At 46.6% G+C, this 24565-nt stretch overlaps 1 protein-coding gene across 2 annotated transcripts in view; it reads right to left on the bottom strand.

Moving 5' to 3' along the window:
* Positions 1–219: 219 nt before the first annotated feature.
* Positions 220–24565, bottom strand: part of RELT (RELT TNF receptor) — a 108603-nt gene continuing 84257 nt past the window's right edge. Inside the window, exons 7-11 of one of the 2 annotated variants that reach the window (XM_040340053.1) lie at positions 22479–22562; positions 19844–19925; positions 17457–17678; positions 14057–14234; positions 220–1179 (exon numbers count right to left, since the gene is read on the bottom strand). In XM_040340053.1, coding sequence (XP_040195987.1) covers positions 1168–1179; positions 14057–14234; positions 17457–17678; positions 19844–19925; positions 22479–22562 — 578 coding nt within the window. In that variant the 3' untranslated portion in view covers positions 220–1167. Of the gene's footprint in view, positions 1180–14056; positions 14235–17456; positions 17682–19843; positions 19926–22478; positions 22563–24565 lie in introns of both variants that reach the window. The other variant, XM_040340052.1, reaches the window with a different exon arrangement.

Here is a 24565-nt window from a genome sequence, read left to right on the forward strand (position 1 = left end):
AATTACTGACGCATGCGCTGTCGCTTCCAAGGAATAGGTAGGGTGTAGCAAGATGGTGGCGACGGCATCGAATGTGACGAGCGCATGCTTGTCATACTCGATGACGTCACCACGTATGTGCCATTCAAAAGAACGCGGTTCTTTTGAATGAATGGCGTGTGTGTACACTCAGCCGGCAAGAGAATCTTGCCAGGAATCTCATCAGGAAAAAAACTGAGTTTTTTTCCTGATGAGATTCTGGGCTGTGTGTACAGGGCTTTACAGGAAAGCAAGCCTGCCTAGCAGGCCTGCCTTACAGGAAGAGGGGCCGCATGTGAAAATGCAAAGGGGCTCCTGGGTCCTTTAAGTTCCCACTGCATTATGGGAGAATGAAAGGAATCACATGATTAGCGGATACAATTGTTCCTCATTCAGACACTTAATAAGCGAGTTGTACGCAGCTGGTACTTCAAGTAATATAGAGCTACAGCTCCCAGCATGCCTTGCCAGCCTGCAGCAAGTCATGCCAGCACCAAAGAATACTGGGAATTCAGAAGAATGGCCAACACTTCTGAAATGATATACTTCCCAGCATGCTCTATGCTATACTAGAAAATATGAGCAGCAAACATTTTTCAGTACACATTCCAGCGGCAAAGTTTCCCCTCAGTAACATGTAAAGACGTAACCAGCGCCTATTGTGTTAGCGACATATGCAATAAAATTAAAAAGTAAAATAGCAGCAACACGTTTGTAGAGTTTGAAGATGGAGGCCGAGCTGTCAGTCTTCCGTTCCCTCCAGGTCTGGCGAATGCCGGCCTCCATATTGAGAGCGTCGGATTAGCTGCAATAAAAAGGTCTATTTCTCCATCCCTGCAATTAGTAAAAAATAGACTATTTCCTCCATGATCATGAAAAAACCAACAGCGACCTCTCAGAAAGTCACTTCCCGCTGCCTCAGACTCGCAGAAATCCCTGAATTGCATTTGCGTCGGGTGAAAATTTCTCCGTCATTGTCCTTGAAGGAAACTAAATGTAAAATGCGGTGCAATGCGGGGTGTAGACAGATCTGCGCCATATTCTCCACAATGTGCGCCCGTGTGAGACCTCCTGGGATCGGCAGGAGGACCCTCCCACCGCTAGTCGGGTCTGTGCAGGTGAATGGCTGTTCACGCAAGCTGGGCGGAGTCAGATGACATCCTATAGAGAAGTAGACAAAAAAAAAGTAAGTTAAGGAACACCATCTATAGATATCATTAAGAGAATATTAAACTGAAGGCAAAACTTTTTATAGTTGTAGATAGAGTGGAGAGGGATTAGAACGCCTGGCAGGTTTTTACTGTTGTCCGTGTCCCTGGGACCCTCTATTTACTGTTATCACAGAGAGTGAAAGCAAAAGAAAATCCAAATTTTGGGTTGTCCTCAAGAGTAAGAGGGGAAATCGTCCAATGGGGACACTAGTTCTGGTCACAACCAGGGATTTCCCTTAGTTGAGGGATTTCCTCTCACTTCCTGTTTTGGTTATGAGACAGGAAGTGAAGGGAAATATCATCAATGGGGACACAGACGACAAAGAACTGACAAGGGCTAGAACACCCCACACACTAACCAAAATGTAAAAAGTAAAAAATTACACACATACAGATATTTTGAAAACCCCTCAACCTCCTCCACCACCGAAGTACATTATGCAATTCAGAGCTCCACCCCCCCCCCCCCAAAAAAAAAAAAAAAAACTTCAGCATCTACAAATACTGCAGCTGATGACTTTTAATATTAGGACACTTACCTGTCGAGTGATCCCACGCCGTCGGCACCCCAGCCCATTTTTCAATCATAAGAGAAACTGGCAGTGAAGCCTTGCGACTTCACCGCCGGTTTCCTGCTGAATGGCCCTGCGGCGATGGATGGAGGAGGGGGGCCAAATTTATGGGAGACGGGATGTAGGGATGTAGGGATGAGTCCCTGTCAAAAACCAGGAACCCACTCCCTCCCTGAAATGTGCCAAAACCAGCGGAGCTTCCCCGTTTTGGGTGGAGCTTCACTTTAAGGTTGGCACACGCGGGCTGAAAATAGGTTAGCATCGGCCGGTTCAACAGGAACCGGCCGACATTCAGCAAGTGTGTACAGCAGCCAATCCGGCTTCTGTCGAACGGGGATACTGGTAAAACCAGTAGCCCATCAACATCCAATCAGCGACCGGTGTGTTCTGGCGTGGGGTGGTCCCCCTACCAGAACACAATAGGACAGTGGGGAGAATGCTGTACTAAATGTGAAGCCAGGCTTCACATTTAAGTTGTTCCCCCACTGCTCCTCTATTCAGCGTGTGACTCATGCAAACCAAAGTGCAAGCTAAAATGTTACTTTATTCCCAACAAGGGTTACCTACAGTAACAAACTTGATTAAGAGTTGCTAAGAAAGAAAGAAAGAAAGAAAAGCGAAAAAAGAAAAAAAAGAAAAAAAAGAAAAAGAAAGAAAAGAAAGAAAGAAAGAAAGAAAGAAAGAAAGAAAGAATTTTAAATTCTCATTATTACTCTTTCTCAAAAAGTAGGACTTAAAGCGGAGGTTCACACAAAAGTGAACCTCCGCTTTTTGGATCCCTCCCCTCTTCCGGTGACACATTTGGCACCTTTCAGGGGGGAGGGGGTGCAGATACCTGTCTGAGACCGGTATTTGCACCACTTCCGGGTCTAATCCCCGCGGGGAATCCAGCCTGTGACGTCGCCCCCCTCCGCTGACTTCTGGGAAACACTGTTCCCAGGAGAGAGCGGGGACCAGTGACGTTGCGCCACGAACCTCGCGGATGCACAGTAGGGAATTGGGCAGTGAAGCCGTCAGGCTTCACTTCCTCATTGAGGATGGTGGCGGAAGCAGCCGAGGACCGAGCGATTGCTCAGCCTCGGCTGCTGACATCGCGGGCGCGCTGGATAGGTAAGTGTCCATTTTTTAAAAGTCAGCAGCTGCCGTATTTGTAGCTGCTGACATTTAAAAAAATAAAAATAAAAAATCGGCGGAACCACCACTTTAATATCACCGAGTCGTTGCCCTCATTTATTCTGTATATATCATTTGGCCTTGAATAAACTGTTCATGCCGGTGGAAGTAAATGACGGATATGACGGCCTCATTAAAAAGAAAACTCTCCCTTCTATTTAGCAAGTATGATAATCTTCTCGGCAAGGAAACCGGTCTGGGCGATTCCTAATTCTTCTGACCTCGAGGCCTTTTTACCCAAAATTGTGACTCAGCGTTTCCATCCCTGACACGCCGTGAAATACGTGACCGGTGGATGCAACCCGTCCCTAAATAACCGAGCCAAATTCTGAAAATGGAGACACTGCCGTCACCCCGTCTGTAACAAACCCTCCCATTGCAGGAGACGTCTATCTATAGGACACTTTACAGTTCCATTGGTCTCAGTTTAGGTTTCAAAGATCCGTCATCTACACACAGCAGAGACGTTTAGTCACTCGCTAAATATACAGTGCAGCCCATTGGTTGAGTTATTCTTTTTTTTTTTTGCTTAGCTGATTTTTGTCGATGCACTATACACTTTATTAATCACTATACCGACCTCTATAAAATGTCTATGGCCCAGATTCAGGTAGAATTTGCCCCTTTTTTACGGAGGCACAGGGCAGCGTTTTTGCCCTGCGCCCCCGCAAATTTACTGCGCGCGATTCATGGACCAGTAGCTCCGTAAATTGCATGTGCGCTCTTTAAAATTGCCCTGCGTAAGGGCGCCTAATGTAAATGATCCCGTAGGGGGCGGGAATCATTTAAATTAGGCGCGCTCCCGCACCGAGCGTAGAGCGCATGCTCCGTCGGGAAACTTTCCAGACGTGCATTGGGGCAAATGACGTCGCAAGGACGTCATTTGCTTCAAAGTGAACGTGAATGGCGTCCAGCGCCATTCACGAATCACTTACGCAAACTACGTGAAATTCAAATTTCACGACGCGGGAACGGCGGGTATACTTTAGCATTGGCTGCCCCTACTATCAGAAGGGGCAGCCTTACGCTAAAGACGCCGTACGGAAACTCCGTAACTTGCGTACGCAGGGCCCGCGCAACATTGTGAATCGGTGTTAGTATGCAATTTGCATACTATACACCGAGCACAATGGGAGCGCCCCCTAGCGGTCATCGCAAGAATGCAGCCTAAAATCTGCGTGGCATAAGAGCCTTATGCCACGCAGATTTTAGGCTGCAGTCGGCGTTACAATGTTCCTGAATCAGGAGCATTCGTAACGCCAGAGCAAGTCAGCAATTGCGCTGTGTAACCTATGGTTACGCAGGCGCAATTGCTCTCTGAATCCGGGCCAGTGTTTTCTAAAGGAACATGTGAAAAAAAAAAAAAAGGAAATAATTGCGCTAAACCAAATAGTTTAAATATAACAAACCATCGAACATATGTGGGCCTCAGCCCAAGTTCATGTGCTATATATAACTATAATAACACTCTGATATTGCAGACCAAATGTGTTAATCATGCAGAGTCAGGGGGCCAGAACCACCTGAATCTGTGTAAAAAGAGATTATGGAACCCTTAGTGTTAAGTTGCTACAAAGCAGTCATCAACACAAGCATCACAGCACCATAGAGTTCTCATAACCATAACAATTGTGAACATAAATATATGGAAAAAAAAAAAAAAAAAGGTGGAAAAATCAAAGTCCATAAATCCAAGAATAAATTCAAGTGAACAATAAGTCCATGAAACAATCCATTGGAGATGTGAACCATCTCCATAGAGGTGCATGTTAAATCATCCCTCCAGCGTCTCGGGGCTGCAGCGGCGTCGCACTACAGGCGTATATACGCCTAGGTGTGAACGGGGGCTAACACTCAGCGAGGAGAGCTCTAAGAACTGATTGGAGGGAAGAGACACCCCCCTCCAAAGAGCTCACAGGAACAGAGAGCTGAGACTGTCAATCTGCTGGAGGGGACTCCCGTCACCATTTTTGTCTTGGTGTCAGGAAAACCTGTCAGAAGTGATTCATGCTGATAGCGAAGGAACGAAGCAGCAGACAGAAATGACACTTCGTGCTCTTAATTGAGACAAGTACACACTAAAGAGAAATAGGCTTTGTTCATATCTGAGGTTTACAATCACTTTAAAGAAAAAATCTGTACCAAGTGTGAAAGCTTCAGGCCTCTTCTAAAAAAAAAAAAAAAAAAAAAAAAAAAAAAAAAAAAAAAAGGTAAATGCCTGGCTGTCACGGCGACCCACTTCGGCAATGAGTCACGGGTAAGGAATAACGCAGAACTCGGACCCCGAATTCTGTCCCAAGCTGCAGGTTACTGTTGGAGAGCGTCTCGAAGCACTAAAGCCATTGTATCAGCAAGACAGCCAAGCAGCTAGCATTTTCAGAAACAGAATTATTGGCAGTTTCTAGGTTTCCTTTACAGGGAAAATTCCAGGCCTAACTAATCTTAAAAATGTCCCCTCCCCCCTCCAAACACAGATACCAACTAACCTGTGTAAGAAAGATAAACTGTATATAATTGCCCATTTTTAGCCCGCTCCGCTGTGGTCATGTGATCTGGCTCCCCTGTGACAGTCAGCAGCTGCAGGGGAGAGGGGGGAGTCACAGCAACAAACGGGCCATAGGAGCCTATGGGTGACGTCACCACTCAAGCGTCCTCTCCTCTCCCCTGCAGTCACCACTGCCTGTCAAAGAGGATCATGTGTCAGACCAAAGTGGGCTGGAAATATGTAACTACATATGCATTGTTCTTACACAGGTTAATCTGCATAGGCGTTAGAAGGTGGGAGGAAGCATTTTTATGACGGTTCGGTTTAGTCTGGAATTCTACTTTAAAGTGGTTGTAAACCCTTGTGGTTTTTCACCTTAAAGCGGAGTTCCAGCCACAATTTCACTTTTTAAATATAAATACCCCTATCCCTGACATTGCCTTGTATCCTTGCTTGTGGTGCATGTTGCACCGATTATTAACGTGTCTGTCATCCTTTTTCTTTATGCTCAATAAATGTCGTTTTTGATTTAAAAAAAAATATAAATACCCCTGTAATACACAAGCTTAATGTATTCTAGTAAAGTTAGTCTGTAAACTAAGGTCCGTTTTGTTAGGTTGTTACAGCATTTAGACACTTTATAAAATAGAAATTGACTGGGGCCATCTTAAGTGTGGGCATCATGAAGCCAGACTGTGTGACTTCCTGGATTTAAGCCTTGCAGATCTCGCACATGCTCAGTGCTGCACAAGCAGTGTAATAGGTTTCAGATCAGGTTTCAGCACCTGTACTGTCCAAGTCACATGATTCTACGAGACTGGGGAGTGCACAGACTCCTGGAAAGTTACACCCACTACATTCCCAGGAGTCTGTGCGGTGTAGATTAGGAAGCTTAAGCACCTAGGTGCAGGAAGTGGGAAGATGAACTATTCTGCCTAGCAACAACACTTTGAAGGCATCTAAAAAATAAAAATAAATTCTTAAAGGACTAATGACATTTTTTTTAAAACTACTGATGTAAGGTTATATTTATGGGTGGAACTCCACTTTAATGCAGTTTATGCAATAAAGCGAAAACCCTCCTGTGATGCAGCAGCCCCCTAGAGCCCCCCCTCCTTTTACTTACCTGAACCCCGTCTTTCCAGCGATGGGGACGAGTCCACCTGCTCCAGCTGGTGTCTCTGGTCCTCATTGGACAGATTGATCGCAGCACAGCCATTGGCTCCTGCTGCTGTCAATCAAATCCAATGACGTGGGGGGAGGCTGCTGTCTGTGTCAATGGACACAGCAGCAGGACACGAGAGCGCGCCTGCACAGGTGCCCCAGAGAGCGGCTCTCCAACGGAGCACTGGAGAAGAGGAGGAGCCAGGAGTGCCGCTGAGGGACCCCAGAAGAGGAGGATAAGGGCCACTCTGCAAAAACAACTAACAGAGGAGGCAAGCATTACATGTTTGTTCGTTTTTTGGTTCTTAAATGAACCTTTACATTGCCTTAAAAGGGGTTGTAAAGGTTTGTTTTTTATTTTCTAAATGGGTTCCTTTAAGCTAGTGCATTGTTGGTTCACTTACCTTTTCCTTCCATTTCCCTTCTGTTTTTTTCCCCCCTTTGTCTGAATTCCTCACTTCCTGTTTCTCCTCAGTAAGCTGTTCTGGCTGACTAACCCCCAGCCAGAACGGCTCGGATGTGGGGGGCAAGTTTACTGAGGAACAGGAAGTGATAAATTCAGACAAAGAAAAAAAAAAAAAACATTTAGAAGGGAAATCGAAGGAAAAAGGCAAGTGAACCAACAATGCACTAGCTTTAGAGCCCTTTCACACGCAAGGACAGCATGTCCGTATTTCATCCGTCTGTTTTTGGATAAAATACGGACATACATTAATCCCTATGGGATAGCGATGAACATCCGCTGACACCCGATCTCATCAGTCCCCTCTATGGTCCGATTCTGCAGAGGAAAATCCTCTCTTTTTCCATCCGTCTGTGGATCGGATGAACATGGACAGACAGTCCGTGTTCATCCGATCCCCCCATAGAGGAGAGCGAAGATCTAACAGGGCGGTCCCTGAACAGTGTGCGGGGACTGCCCGGTAATCTTCCGGCTCAGCGGGGATCAACAGAGCGATCCCCGCTGAGCAAGCGGATGAGAACGGTCCGGATCCTCACAGGATCCGTATGCGGGAAAGGGCCCCCAAAAGGAACCCATTTAGAAAATAAAAAAACAAACCTTTACAACCACTTCCCGACCGCCGCATGTAAATGTACGTCCACAGAATGGCACGTACAGGCAAATGGGCGTACATGTACGTCCTTGCCCCCCCCCCCCCCCGCTACATGCGGTGGTCGGGTTCCCTCGGGGAGCGATCCGGGACGACGGCGCGGCCATTTGTTTATAGCCGCTCCGTCGCGATCGCTCCCCGGAGCTGAAGAACGGGGAGAGCTGTGTGTAAACACGGCTTCCCCGTGCTTCACTGTGGCGGTGTATCGATCGAGTCATCCCTTTTATAAGGAGACTCGATCGATGACGTCAGACCTACAGCCACACCCCCCTACAGTTGTAAACACACACTAGGTGAAACATAACTCCTACAGCGCCCCCTGTGGTTAAATCCCAAACTGCAACTGTCATTTTCACAATAAACAATGCAATTTAAATGCATTTTTTGCTGTGAAAATGACAATGGTCCCAAAAATGTGTCAAAATTGTCCGAAGTGTCCGCCATAATGTCGCAGTCACGAAAAAAAAAAAATCGCTGATTGCCGCCATTAGTAGTAAAAAATAAATAATTAGGAAAAATGCAATAAAACTATCCCCTATTTTGTAAACGCTATAAATTTTGTGCAAACCAATCGATAAACGTTTATTGCGATTTTTTTTTACTAAAAATAGGTCGAAGAATACGTATCGGCCTAAACTGAGGGAAAAATTTTTTTTTAGATATATTTTTGGGGGATATTATAACAAAAACTAAAAAATATTGCATTTTTTTCAAAATTGACGCTCTATTTTTGTTTATAGCGCAAAAAATAAAAACCGCAGAGGTGATCAAATACCACCAAAAGAAAGCTCTATTTGTGGGGAAAAAAGGACGCCAATTTTGTTTGGGAGCCACGTCGCACGACCGCGCAAATGTCTGTTAAAACGACGCAGTGCCGAATCGCAAAACCTGGCCTGGGCATTTAGCTGCCTAAAGGTCCGGGGCTTAAGTGGTTAAAGGATTTCTCTACACCTTCTAACCCAGTTCCGTGTGTCGGGGGAACCGCTATAAATCATTTGGTGTTTTTTTTTTTTATGCAGAAGTTAATTACAAAAAAAAAAAAAAAAAAAAAAAAAAAAAAAAAAAGGTAGAAGTAGAAGAGCCTTATTGCAACTCAAAAGCCAATTGGAAATCTCCGCCGAGGTCCCTAAAGTAAACCGAAATCAGGTTTGCTAGAGAACCCGGCGTTTCATTTCTGCTCATCTGCAAGGACCTTTCCCATCAGAGTATAAATAAAAATCAATCAGCTGGTCTAGCTGCAGTGAAGACGGAGGATGTGCAGGGAAACATTAAGTTGCTGCAGCCAAAGGACGCTTGGCGTGCCCTTGAGATGGATTCACGTGCAGCACTGCGATTGGGACTCTTCTCCCCTCCGATGTCCTTTTAAATATTTCCGCAGAGCGCAGAGGAAAAGCTGAATCTACAATGCACATTTTCTGCTGAGCTGGGTTATGATCAGCCGACATTGTGTGGACAATGAGGTCTCTTGTGACAATGCTTCCTACAAACGCTCACATTCTCAGAAATGCGTTGAGCGCGGGAGGCTGGAGCCGGTGCAGACCCCCCAATGATACACCGCTCTGGACTGCAGGCAGGTCACAATGGAGATTTTGGGCCTCGTTACACTTTGCTGGCAGCTTACTGTAAATTTTATTAGGGAGTCTGACCAATGGAAAAAACGCCGCACTGAGGGCTGAAAGATAATTCCACTGCATGGTGAAGGTTCTAGATTTCCAATTACATACACAGAGCCAGGAGACTCCGAAATCCAAAAGCACAACATCCGTTTGCAAACAGCAACCTCAGCTCTAAACTGGGACTCTGCCCGCCCCCCCGGTATTGGCGAGTACTTGAAAAAAAAAAAAAAAAGTATCGGTACTTGTACTCGGTCCTAAAAAAGTGGTATCGGGACAACCCTAATAAAAAGAAATTATATATATATATATATATATATATATATATATATATATATATATATATATATCTAAAAACCGTAGTAGATGGATAATCTTAATAAAGGATACTAGTTCTGGTGATCTGGGGGGGTTCCAGGAGATTCCCTAATTTGGAGAAATATTCTCACACTTCCTGTTTTGGCTATGGGACAGGAAGTGAATGGAAATGGGATAACAGATGGCAAACTTCTAAATCTTCCTTTTATTTTCATTTTGGTTTTGTGCATACAGTAGTTCCATTTTAAGTGTGTGTTTGAATGCTGCGTTTGGTGGGGCTATCCCCACCCCAAAAAACAAACAAACAAACAAACACACACACACACACACAAACTTTAATAAAATGAAACAAAAACACACACACACACACACACACACACACACACACACACACAAACTTTAATAAAATGAAACAAACACACACACACACACACACACACACACACACACATTCATACTACATCGCACATCAAGCGTTAAAAGTGCTAAAAGCATTGCCAATTACAGGCTCAGCTTCCATTTCAGAGGCTCTCTGGAGAAGGAAGTGACTGCTGACAACATTCCCGGGAGAGCTCATTAGTGAGGGACGAGGGGACAGAATGTACAGCTGGAAACGGAAAGGGGCGAAAAGCCTTTTAAATATTGGTATTTGGAAGCTGAGATAGCCGCTTAAAAGAGCTTCATGTGAAGTATTATATAAAAGGTTTTAAAGCAGGAAAAAAAACAAATAAAAAAACACACACACACACACACACACACACACACACACACACACACACACACAAAAGACAAAAAGGCATAATGAGCTAGTATGCATCACATACCAGCTTATTTTTTTAATTACTTCCCTTAGAACAAAGCTCTCTCAGCGGTGTCCGCACACCGCTGATGGGGCTACATTTCCCCCAAAGTCTCTTCTGGGTTTCACGGGCTCTGGCGCTGTGATTGGCCGGAGCTGTGATGACGTCACTTCCACGTGGGAGCTGCCTGCCATGGCACAGGGCCCTAAAGAAATGGCACCGGTGGCCGTTTCTTCAGAGCGCATTCGTGCCACTGACATTGGCGTATATAGGAAATCTCCACTAAACAGTGCAAGTTTAGGAGATATTTACAGTACCTATTATAGGCACAATTAAAAAAGGAAGACTTTGCTTTCTCTTTAATGAAAGCTGTGAATTAAAAGAACTGAAAATGACTTGAAATTATAATAAAACACAAGTTTCTATGCTATCCCTCATTTGTTGGTGGAAAATCCAACAGTTTGTACGCTCCATCGAACAATTGTTGTCGGATTCTCCGTGGACAAATGTCGATTAGCATGCCTTAAAATTTTCCGTCAACAATTGTGTACTGTCGGATTTTCCGATTGTGTGTATACAAGTCCGGACAAAACACCAAAGTACCGTATTTCCCGGCGTATAAGACGACTTTCTGGATGCAAAAAAAAGCATCCAAAGTCGGGGGTCGTCTTATACGTCGGGTACAGTCAAGGTGCTGCGGGCGTCAATGATTTAAAAGACGCTCCTTCTCCTCAGAGTGTTCTGTGATACGCGGAACACAAATCTTCCCAGCAGCGCCTCTGTTCTGTGTTCCTCCTATCACAGATGCTTTCTCATCCTCGGACGAGACGAGAGGACGTCCGTGATAGGCGGAACACAGAACAGAGGCGCTGCTGGGAAGATTTGTGTTCCGCCTATTACAGAACACTCTGAAGAGAAGGCGCGGCTTTCAAATCATTGACGCGCGCAGCACGGAGACCGTCACCGCCTGTCTATTCACACAAAAAAGTGAGTGATTGCACTGTCTGTTTGCGGTGATTGCACTGGGGGGCAAGTTCAGGCACAGAGAGAGGGGCCAAGTTCAGGCACAGAGAGAGGGGCCAAGTTCAGGCACAGAGAGAGGGGCCAAGTTCAGGCACAGAGAGAGGGGCCAAGTTCAGGCACAGAGAGAGGGGCCAAGTTCAGGCACAGAGAGAGGGGCCAAGTTCAGGCACAGAGAGAGGGGCCAAGTTCAGGCACAGAGAGAGGGGCCAAGTTCAGGCACAGAGAGAGGGGCCAAGTTCAGGCACAGAGAGAGGGGCCAAGTGATGGCACAGAGAGAGGGGCCAAGTGATGGCACAGAGAGAGGGGCCAAGTGATGGCACAGAGAGAGGGGCCAAGTGATGGCACAGAGAGAGGGGCCAAGTGATGGCACAGAGAGAGGGGCCAAGTGATGGCACAGAGAGAGGGGCCAAGTGATGGCACAGAGAGAGGGGCCAAGTGATGGCACAGAGAGAGGGGCCAAGTGATGGCACAGAGAGAGGGGCCAAGTGATGGCACAGAGAGAGGGGCCAAGTGATGGCACAGAGAGAGGGGCCAAGTGATGGCACAGAGAGAGGGGCCAAGTGATGGCACAGAGAGAGGGGCCAAGTGATGGCACAGAGAGAGGGGCCAAGTGATGGCACAGAGAGAGGGGCCAAGTGATGGCACAGAGAGAGGGGCCAAGTGATGGCACAGAGAGAGGGGCCAAGTGATGGCACAGAGAGAGGGGCCAAGTGATGGCACAGAGAGAGGGGCCAAGTGATGGCACAGAGAGAGGGGCCAAGTGATGGCACAGAGAGAGGGGCCAAGTGATGGCACAGAGAGAGGGGCCAAGTGATGGCACAGAGAGAGGGGCCAAGTGATGGCACAGAGAGAGGGGCCAAGTGATGGCACAGAGAGAGGGGCCAAGTGATGGCACAGAGAGAGGGGCCAAGTGATGGCACAGAGAGAGGGGCCAAGTGATGGCACAGAGAGAGGGGCCAAGTGATGGCACAGAGAGAGGGGCCAAGTGATGGCACAGAGAGAGGGGCCAAGTGATGGCACAGAGAGAGGGGCCAAGTGATGGCACAGAGAGAGGGGCCAAGTGATGGCACAGAGAGAGGGGCCAAGTGATGGCACAGAGAGAGGGGCCAAGTGATGGCACAGAGAGAGGGGCCAAGTGATGGCACAGAGAGAGGGGCCAAGTGATGGCACAGAGAGAGGGGCCAAGTGATGGCACAGAGAGAGGGGCCAAGTGATGGCACAGAGAGAGGGGCCAAGTGATGGCACAGAGAGAGGGGCAAGTGATGGCACAGAGAGAGGGGCAAGTGATGGCACAGAGAGAGGGGCAAGTGATGGCACAGAGAGAGGGGCAAGTGATGGCACAGAGAGAGGGGCAAGTGATGGCACAGAGAGAGGGGCCAAGTGATGGCACAGAGAGAGGGGCCAAGTGATGGCACAGAGAGAGGGGCCAAGTGATGGCACAGAGAGGGGGCAAGTGATGGCACAGAGAGGGGGCAAGTGATGGCACAGAGAGGGGGCAAGTGATGGCACAGAGAGGGGGCAAGTGATGGCACAGAGAGGGGGCAAGTGATGGCACAGAGAGGGGGCAAGTGATGGCACAGAGAGGGGGCAAGTGATGGCACAGAGAGGGGGCAAGTGATGGCACAGTGAGGGGCAAGTGATGGCACAGTGAGGTGCAAGTGATGGCACAGTGAGGGGCAAGTGATGTAATGGCACAGTGAGGAATGTAATGTAATGGCACAGTGAGATTTGAAAAAGCCCGTTTCTGTCAGCGGTTGTTTTGGCTCCCCCTCAGCTTCCAGAAAGACTTGTAAGAAGGGGGTAGTCTTATACAGTGAGTATATCCCAAAACCAACATTTTTTCTGGAAAATTAGGGGGTCGTCTTATACGCCCAGTCGTCTTATACACCGGCAAATACGGTACAAACACGCATTCTCAGAAGCAATGCTCACCATAACACAACATTAGCAGAAGTTGCCCAAAGGGTGGCGCTAAAGAGCTGAAAAAACATGTTTTGTGTTTGTTGGCTCACAATTCTTTGCCGTTTTGTATGCAATACAATTTCCTGGCCAACGCCCTTCGGACAAAAGTCCTACGCTTTATCCGCAGAAAATCCAATCGTGTGTACCAGGCCTTTTTTAGTACAAGCATTTCCTATAGAGGTAATAGCAACTAAGCTGTGAGGGCTTTTCTGATTAAACAACTAAAGACGGTTTACATTACATGGTTCTGGTAGCTCCAAGGTCACATTCATACGGGCTTATTAATACGCATGCCCATGCAAAGGGCAGTCTTCAGTCACACGGGATGCACAGGTGTTCAGTGCAAGGGTGTGCTGGCATCTTGATAACAGACTGCATGCTGATCTATGCAAAATGCCTGCACAGATGTACACTGAGATGTGCGAGGAGGTCTGAGCATCCCTGGAGGATGAAGACAGACCTTCGCACAGGCGTACAGATCGCTATGTCTGATTTAGACCCCAAAAAAAAAAAAAAAAAAAAAAAAAAAAAAAAAAAAGGAAAGAAGGAGATCTCCCAGTTTTAAAGTGAGCCATAATTATCTGTACGAATAGCACAGCCATTACCTCCAACTTGCTGGTATCTTCTAGACTGTGGTTATTGGCCTTCACAGTGTCCGACATCAGCACTCTTTGCTCAGAAGGCTCACTGCTGGGGACATCTTGCTCATCCTCACCAACTTCAGAAATGGCCTTCACATCTGGAGGGTTTGTCTTCTGCTCTGGTATACGAGCCACACGGAACCTGGAAAACATATAGGGAGTTATCAAAAGTCTGGAATTATATGAAGTTCTGTAGGCATCAAAGACAAGTTCACGATTGCCATGAGCAACTGTAACTTTGCTATAACTTTCCTAGAGCAGGTAAAAAACCAAAGCGATAATGCAGAGTCTCATTTTGACCGTTCAAAGTCTTTAAAAAAGGTACTTAGGAATTATTTCTATTCCTCTGCTGTGCTGCAACTCCTTTCCTCTGCAGTCCAAACCCAAGTAAGTTCTGTGTCAGTATGCAGCGCAGTGGCAGGAGAGAACAGCGAAAGAGTGGGTGTGGGATGCGTTTTAACCAGTTCCGCCCAGGCCATTTGGCTGCCAAATGACCAGGCCACTTCTTTGTGATTCGGCACTGCGTCGCTTTAACTGACAACTGCGCGGTCGTGCGACATGGCTCCCAAACAAAATTGAGGTACTTCTCCTCCACCCCCCCCCCCCCCCACACACACCCAAATAGAGCTTTCTTTTGGTGGTATTTGATCCGCATTTAAAAATGTTTGTGCTATAAAACAAAAATAGAGCGACAATTTAAAAAAAAAAAAAAAAAAAAAAAAACATTTTTTAGGGCTGTTACTGATTAAAATTTTCGTGTTCGATTAATCGATTTTTTTTTAAATCGATTAATTATAACGCACATACAGATCCAACTACTTTTAGCTGATCTCCTTGCATTGCAACTCTGCATTAGTCAGTGGTAAACGTGGTATACACTATATACAATCACCCGACACTAGTTAGTTTCCACAATCCATGACTTAACTTCACATTCACACAAATACGTTTTAAAAATCAAACTGTAGCACTGACGTAAGTAATTTTTTCCTATTAAACTTTAAGAAAACGTAGAAAGTTAGTTTTAACTTTAATTATAAAACGTATCTAGTATATTCACTGTCAGTAACTTTATAGTAGGCAAGTAGGCATCACTTTAGCCAGTCATGCAGAAAACTGCTTAGGACAGGAAAACAATGGTTATTTTTGCCCCCTTCCCCTGATGGAGCCTGATGCATCCTCCTGCTCCACAGATGCAAAGGTACCTCAATCCAATGGGTGCAGTTTGCTCGCATCTAGCAGGGTAAGTCTCACTGTCCAGACTGTCCGGTGAGATCAAGAATTTTGATCGATCAAAAAAATTAAAGATTAAAATCGAGGAATTAATCTTTATTTTCCCCAGCCCTAAAAAATTGTTTTATAATATATATATATATATATATATATATATATATATATATATATATATATATATATATATATATATATATATATATATATATATATATATATATATATATATATATATATATATATATATATATATATAATTTTTTACGTTGTTATAATAAATATCCCCATTTTTTTTTTTAAATAAAAGACAATTTTTTTCTCGGTTTAGGCCGTTATGTATTCTACATATTTTTGGTAAAAAAAATAAATAAATAATAATCGCAATAAGCGTTTGATTGTTTTGCGCAAAAGTTATAGCATCTACAATATAGGGGGGTAGTTTTATGGCATTTTTATAAAAAACATTTTTACTAGTAATGGCGGCGATCAGCGATTTTTATCGTGACTGCGACATTATGGGAGGACACATCGGACACTTGACGCCATTTTGGGACCATTCACATTTATACAGTGATTGGTGCTAAAAAAAATGCACTGATTACTGTATAAATGTGACTGGCAGGGAAGGGGTTAAATACTAGGGAGCGGGGAAGGGGTTAAAGCGGGGGTTCTGCGGTCTGGACGTTTTTTTTTGTTAATTTAACTCTTGTAATGTTCTTAAAGCGGAGGTTCACCCAAAAATCAACTTTCTGCCATTAGATCCAGCATACTGCCGACATCTGCAGTATGCCGTTTTTTTTTTTTGTACTTATCGTTTATCAGCCGTTGTTATCCGGCTCCAAGCGGGGATTCCTGCGGGGAATAGGCATTTCTAAGCCAAGCGGATTTGATTGACGGGCTGCTAAAGCACGTCACGCCTTCCGAAAATACCCGAGGCGACACTCGGGTGTTTACAGCGCCTGCCGTGTAGAGCTGACTGCGCAGGCGTCGTAAACACTCGAGTGTCACTTTGAGTATTTTCGGAAGGCGTGACGCACTTTAGCAGCCCGTCAATCAACTCCGCTTGGCTTAGGAACGCCTATTCCCCGCAGAAATCCCCGCTCGGAGCCGGATAACAAAGGCTGATAAAACGAGAAGTAAAAAAAAAAAAAAAAAAAAAAAGCATACTGCAGATGTCAGCAGTATGCTGGATCTAATGGCAAAAAGTTGATTTTTGGGTGAACCCCCGCTTTAAAATAGTACTCACATGTTTCATGTTCCTAGTGCCCCGCATTCTCCCTCAGCATGAAATGTGTCTTTATAAAAATGTCTTCTGGCCGTTTACATTTTGCTTGTGGGCAGCGTGAAGCCCACAAGCAAATGCTTCCAGGAAGCTGTGAATTGTGTATTAGGAATCATCTCCTGGGAAGCGTCAGGAGACACTGCAATCCTGTCCCATGAAACACTGGGCCGCTGAGGAAAAGGGAGACACACCCACTCCCGCGGGGGGCATAGCATGGAAGTGGCTGCTATTATCTTCAGAATAAAAGGTAAGGAAATCGTTTTAAAAGATAAAGATAGCGGAATGTCGAAGCAAATACGGAGCTGGTCTGAATAAGGTGTAGATGATATTGAGGGTGAACCTCCGCTTTAAGTGTGTCCTAGGAAGTGATTCTAACTGTTAGGGGGCGTGGCTTACTGTGACACATCACTGCTGCCGATGAGAGGAAGCAGAAGACCAGTGTCCCGTCACTAGTCAGAACAGGGAAATGTCTTGTTTACAAAGGCATATCCCTGTTCTGCCGCTCCGTGACACGATCAAGCGGGACACCGGCGGACAGAGTCCACGGCAACGGTCACGGAGACCGCGTTCTCACAAGGGGGTAGGTTCAAAGCAACGTATATATGCACGTTGCTTTGCCTGCCCATGCCATTCTGCTGACGTAAATGTGTGTGAGGCAGTCGGCAAGCGGTTAAAGAGACTGTCATTTCCCAGAACAGTCTTTTTAAGTTAGTTTGATGCACAAGAACCCCACATAATGACTGGGTCTCCACCATTTGTTAGATGCTGAAAAAGTAAAGCACATTTTCCCCGTTGATCTGCTACGATTGCACTGACCCTGAAGGGTTTAGGGACTAACAAGACACTGACCTGCCCACGGAAAGGATGGTGACTTCCCCAGATCTGGAGGTCTTTAACTGATTTCTGCTGAGTTTTATGTTGTTGGCAGACTGCGATGTGGTAAGTACATTAGGCCATTTCTTTTGGCTGCAGCGAGTGCAGCACATGCCGGAGCGGGACGCCGGGCCCTGGACTGTGTGCAGGTGATGCTGGTGCTTGCAGAGGTTCGGCATCTGAGGAAGGAGGTGCATTCTGCTGAAATGAGAAAAAAGGAAAACTCAAGAAACTTTTCACTCATACACCACATTCCACGGGGATAGAAAATGCCATTATAAACGAGTGTGGTTACCAAAGGCAACAGTGGCATTTTTGTTCCACCAAGCTTTAAAAAGCCCCCCCCCCCCCCTACTGCATATGGACAGCAGAGGACTGATGGACTGAAGTAGAAAATGGTGGCTCCTTAAGCGTGTGCTTACCGTTTAAGGTTTATTGGGTCCATATTCCAAAATATATACCATATAATAAATGTTAGTTCTGTGTGGCAACCCAATTTCCTGCTGCAATTTTATATATTCTGGTGTTCATGCTGCCTTAACATGAGAAATATGGACAGTCCCCCCTTCACATCAGTGTCCCCAACAGAGTTCCCCCCCCACATCAGTGTCCCCAACAGAGTTCCCCACCACATCAGTGTCCCCCCCCCCATCAGTGACCCCAACAGAGTTCCCCACCACATCAGTGTCCCCAACAGAGTTCCCCACCACATCAGTGTCCCCCACAGAGTTCCCCCCCCCCCGTGTCCCCCACAGAGTTCCCCCCCCCCGTGTCCCCCACAGAGTTCCCCCCCCCCGTGTCCCCAACAGAGTCCCCCCCCCCCCCATCAGTGTCCCCCACAGAGTTCCCCCCATCAGTGTCCCCAACAGAGTTCCCCCCCCCCACATCAGTGTCCCCAACAGAGTTCCCCCCCCCCACATCAGTGTCCCCAACAGAGTTCCCCCCCCCCACATCAGTGTCCCCAACAGAGTTCCCCCCCCCCCACATCAGTGCCCAACAGAGTTCCCCCCCCCCCCACATCAGTGTCCCCAACAGAGTCCCCCCCCCCCCAACATCAGTGTCCCCAACAGAGTTCCCCCCCCCAACATCAGTGTCCCCAACAGAGTCCTCCCCCCAACATCAGTGTCCCCAACAGAGTCCTCCCCCCAACATCAGTGTCCCCAACAGAGTTCCCCACCACATCAGTGTCCCCAACAGAGTTCCCCACCACATCAGTGTCCCCAACAGAGTTCCCCACCACATCAGTGTCCCCAACAGAGTTCCCCACCACATCAGTGTCCAACAGAGTTCCCCACCACATCAGTGTCCAACAGAGTTCCCCACCACATCAGTGTCCAACAGAGTTCCCCACCACATCAGTGTCCAACAGAGTTCCCCACCACATCAGTGTCCAACAGAGTTCCCCACCACATCAGTGTCCAACAGAGTTCCCCACCACATCAGTGTCCAACAGAGTTCCCCACCACATCAGTGTCCAACAGAGTTCCCCACCACATCAGTGTCCAACAGAGTTCCCCACCACATCAGTGTCCAACAGAGTTCCCCACCACATCAGTGTCCAACAGAGTTCCCCACCACATCAGTGTCCAACAGAGTTCCCCACCACATCAGTGTCCAACAGAGTTCCCCACCACATCAGTGTCCAACAGAGTTCCCCACCACATCAGTGTCCAACAGAGTTCCCCACCACATCAGTGTCCAACAGAGTTCCCCACCACATCAGTGTCCAACAGAGTTCCCCACCACATCAGTGTCCAACAGAGTTCCCCACCACATCAGTGTCCAACAGAGTTCCCCACCACATCAGTGTCCAACAGAGTTCCCCACCACATCAGTGTCCAACAGAGTTCCCCACCACATCAGTCTCCCCATCATAGTTCCCCCTCCCTCACATCAGTCTCCCCATCATAGCCCCCCCATCAGTCCCCCCCATCATAATCCCCCCCCTCCCCACAGTCACATGAGGACAGAACTTCTGATGGGAAGCACAACATTGGTTGCCAATATGTAGGTGGGAACCAATGCATCGAGAGGGAAGGGGGCTGCGGACCAGATACAATCTTGTAGCAGGCCACATGTGGCCCATGGGCCATAGTTTGAAGACCCCCTGCACTAAACTTCATTGGAACTAGCCAACATAGCTCAAAATTAGACAAAAGGGCAGAATTAGGAAAGCATCAGGCATCATCTAGATGTATTTAGATTTTTCAGAATAATAATTAAATGGCTACAAAACCAAAACTAGTCTGCCGACCCTTCCTGCAGGAATGTCCATCCACTGTGACCTTCTGCCACAAGTGTCTATTTTTCCCTGTAGCCATGTCTGGTGACCACTAATCAGAAGTTTTGGCCATTTTACTTACCGTGGAGGCGACTTGCTTCCTACAGTAGGGATCTGCTTGCTATGATAATCCTTCAGTAGTTCTTCCAAAGCAACAGCATTTTCTGAGGGAAGGAAGCAGGAAATTTCTCATTTTAGAAGGTCAGTTTTGCTCAGTACATGGCCAATTTGTAACAGATAGGGTTTACAATATAATAGTGATTTTTATTTATAAAAAAAACAGCATTTCATTCTCCCAACCTATCAGAGACCTAGCATTTCTTTAAACCGCCAGAGCCCAACAACAGGCATGGCTAAGGAGAACAATGGTTGCGCCTGTAACCAGCTGGCAGCCTGCTCCCCCCTGCACTCTACCTGCAACTAGCTTGCAGCCTCTGCCCCCTCCCCTCTACCTGTAACTTGCTTGCAGCCTGCCCCCCCCCCTTCGACTTTACCTGCAACTTGCTTGCAGCCTGCGCCCCCCCCCCCCTCGACTCTACCTGCAACTTGCTTGCAGCCTGCGCCCCCCCCCCCCTCGACTCTACCTGCAACTTGCTTGCAGCCTGCCCCCCCCCCCCCCTAGACTCTAGTTGCAACTTGCTTGCAGCCTGCGCCCCCCCCCCCCTCGACTCTACCTGCAACTTGCTTGCAGCCTGCGCCCCCCCCCCCCCCCCGACTCTACCTGCAACTTGCTTGCAGCCTGCCCCCCCCCCCCCCCCTCGACTCTACCTGCAACTTGCTTGCAGCCTGCGCCCCCCTGGGATGTACCAGTGAGCGTGAAGCTTCAGTCTGCTGAAGTCGCTTTACATCCCATCCATGATAGAGACACCCCAGCAGCAGTCTCAGAGCTTTTTAAATGTTTATATAAGGGAGGCTTTTACAGACAAGGACATGCATCAAATTTGTTAAATGCCCATAAATTTTAATGGGAAAACAGTTGTTTAAATGAATGGTCTGTGAACTGGGTCTAATGCCGCGTACACACGATCATTTTTCGGGTTGTAAAAAAATTACATTTTTTTTTTAATGTCATTAAAAACGATTGTGTGTGGGCTTTAGAGCATTTTTCGGGTTCTGAAAAAGGGGCAAAAAAATTCAAACATGCTCTATTTTTTCACAGCGTTTTTATCGTTTTTCGGGTTGTAAAAAATTATCGTGTGTGGGCTTTGACGTGAAAAATCTGCGCATGCTCAGAAGCAAGTTATGAGGCGGGAGCGCTCGTTCTGGTACAACTACAGGTTGTTTACAACCTGAAAAATGATCGTGTGTACGTGGCATTAGAGTTACCCCAGCAAAAAGTCTGTGAACGGTATCTGTTAATCTATCTGGAAAACAAGTGCAACTGTACTAACACACTATTAGCCAGATTCAGAAAGACTGGCTTAACTTTGAGGCGGCGTAGCGTATCGCCGTAAGTCAGAGAGGCAAGTGCTGTATTCACAAAGCACTTGCCTCCCAAGTTACGGCGGCATAGCGTAAATGGGCCGGCCTAAGCGCGCCTAATTCAAATGAGTAACAGGGCGGCGTGTTTTATGTAAATGATTCGTGACCTGACGTGATTGACGTGTTTAACGAACGGCGCATGCGCCGTCCGTGGACATATCCCAGTGTGCATTGCTCCAAAGTATGCCGCAAGGACGTATTGGTTCTGACGTGAACGTAAATTATGTCCAGCCCCATTCACGGACGACTTACGCAAACAAAGTAACATTTTCAAAATTCGACGCGGGAACGACAGCCATACTTAACATCGACTAGGCCAGCTATTTGTTCGACTAAATTTACGCCGGAAAACGCCTTACGTAAACGGCATATCTTTACTGCGACGGGCAAGCGTACGTTCGTGAATCGGCGCATCTCGCTGATTTACGTATTCTAAGCGTAAATCAGCGTTCACGCCCCTAGCGGCCGGCGAAACTAGACAGCTAAGATACGACGGCGCAGGCAGTCGTAGCTTAGCTACATCTAAGTGTAACTCAATTGGAGAATACACTTAAATGTACGACGGCTTAGATTCAGAATTACGACGCTTTGTGAACCTGGCTATATGTCTACTCAACTAACCAATGAAATTATTTCTAAATAAAAAAAAAAAAAAAAAATCCAAGAATACTTTGTTCTTTTAAACATAGGGCAGCAAGTGGCAGATTAATTTCCTGCTGGATCTTCTGAAATTCTAGCCATGGGTGCCCTGTTGCCCCCACTCATCGCAACAAAAGGTCGGTTTAAAAATTCACTAAGCCGGGTGGAAAATCATCAGATGCAGTTACAGTTTAGGTATTCAGGCAGCAGCAAGTGTCATTGATGCCTAAATTCTATAGCCGGCAGTGGAGATTTCCGTCGGACATGTTCGGTCGTCTGTACAGACTCACCGTACATGTCCGCTCGGCCGAAAGCCCTCGCATGCGTCGAAGTGATTCGACGCATGCGTGGAAGCATTGACCTTCCAGGGCCGCGCACGTTGCCGCGTCATCGTCACGGCCACGTCACCGTGTATCGTGTCCGCGAGGATTTCTGTCTGATGGTGTGTACAACCATCAGACAGAAATCTCCGAGCGGACATGTCCGCTGAAAACGGTCCGGCGGACCATTTTCAGCGGACAGTCCGTCCGTGTGTACGAAGCCTAACATTACAACACAGATAAAACCACATGAAAAGACAACAATATTCCACTGACCTCTCTTCTCTGTAATAAGACGCACCAGAACCCCGATGGTGTCCTCATTGCCGTTCTCCTCCAATAGGATGGAGGGGTTAATGCCTGCCAATATGAAAACAGGGAAAATAAATTTCTGCTGCGTCGTACATTCTCCAAACAAACAGCATCTTATTTGACATTTGTAATCTGTCAGGACAGCACATGGTGTGCGAATAAAAGGCCACGTGAGCTCATCGCACCTTGGGCCACCCACGGGCATACGCCCGCCACAGGCTGATTGAATGCTCAGCAGACACCTTGACTAAACAATCTAGACAATAATGTGTATATGCAAATGACACTCAGAATTCAGATTTTCAAAACATGTAATTTCTATGGTATGTGCTAGGGATGTAAAAGATTTTGCAGAGGTCATGGTGACTTCATTGTACAATCACATTAAACATATCTGCAGGTTATAGAGTGCCAAAAATAATAATAAAAATAATAATAAACACCCCCAAACACACACACACACACACACACACACACACACACACTTTTTGCTGCACTGAAGCCCATTTCAATTATCACAGGGTGGTGGGGTAGTGAGAACAGGCCTCAGATTCTCTGTTCTGGTGTATAATAAACAAATAAAAATAATTACATAATTATTATTACTACTACTACAACAATCTTATGCCCCTTTCACACGTGCAGGCCGTATGTCCGCATTTTCAGCCATCCGTTTGCGGATGAAAAAAAAAAAAAGGGACATACATTGGTCCCTATGAGATTGCGGGTGTCAGCGGATGAACATCCGCTGACAACCGATCTCTTCCGCCTCCGCAATGATCCGATTCTGCAGACGGAAGAAAACCCTATTTTTCCTTCCGTCTGCGGATCGGATGAAGACGGACATACGGTCCGTGTTCATCCGATCCCCCCATAGGGGAGAGTGGAGAAAAGACAGGGCGGTCCCTGCACAGTGTGCGGGGACCGCCCCGTCATCCGCCGGCTCAGCGGGGATCAACAGGACGATCCCCGCTGAGCATACGGAGGCGGATCATTACTGATCCGCCGCGTGTGAAAGGGGCCTTACTGTATTGAAAACCAACAACAATAATGGAATGGATTGCTGCTTATTTTTTTATTTTGGTGGCTGCTTTGGGACTTATTTTCTCCTTTATTCTCACCTAATGATTCTGCCAACAGCACACACACTTCCTGTCCCTGAAGGAGCAGAGTAGTCACCCTAGACCAGGACTACAGAACACCTCCCCCTACTTTTCTCCATAACATAGGGGGAGGTGTTCTATATTCTAGAGATAACTGGGAACAATGTAACCAATACGAGTGAAGCATAGGCAGCAAGCACAGGAAGCTAGCTTACTTTTTTTCCTGCCAGGAGGAACAGATTATTATTATTATTTTTTGCGAAAATGTATAAGAAAGAACCGGGACGGCCACACTCCAAAAATAAAAATGTGTTCCTTTTAATAAAAACTGGTCACAACATGGATGTCACAGCAAAAAATCAGGAAAAAGGGCTAACGCATTTCACACTCTCATACAGTGCTTATTCATAGCTATGAAGTGCTTATTCATGCTATGAATAAGCACTGTATGAGAGTGTGAAACGCGTTAGACCTTTTTCCTGATTTTTTGCTGTGACATCCATGTTGTGACCAGTTTTTATTAAAAGGAACAAATTTTTATTTTTGGAGTGCGGCCGTCCCGGTTCTTTTATACATTTTTGCATACTATTGCAGTGCCTGCACCCAAGAGTTTGGACTCCACTTTGCAGTTCTCTGGGACTTCTGAGCGGTAAACTTTCTTTATTATTTTTTGCGCTTATAGACCAGGTATAAATGAAATGTTAGCCTAGGTTCACATTGGAGCGATTTGAGAGATCGCGTGACAAGTCGCAGCCTATTGGAGGCAATGACACCGTTTCAATTGGTGCGACACCTATTTTGCTTGGCCTCGGCGATTTGCAAAAGCAATTCCTGCGCTACTTTTGCCGATTTCAGGTGCGACTTCAATAAACAACTGTGTATGAAGACACACAGATGTATATCAAGTACCACCTAAATTCGCGCTGACCTTGCTGCTTTGAAATCGTG

This window comes from Rana temporaria, chromosome 2 (assembly GCF_905171775.1).
Source record: "Rana temporaria chromosome 2, aRanTem1.1, whole genome shotgun sequence".
NCBI classification, from domain to species: Eukaryota; Metazoa; Chordata; class Amphibia; order Anura; family Ranidae; genus Rana; species Rana temporaria.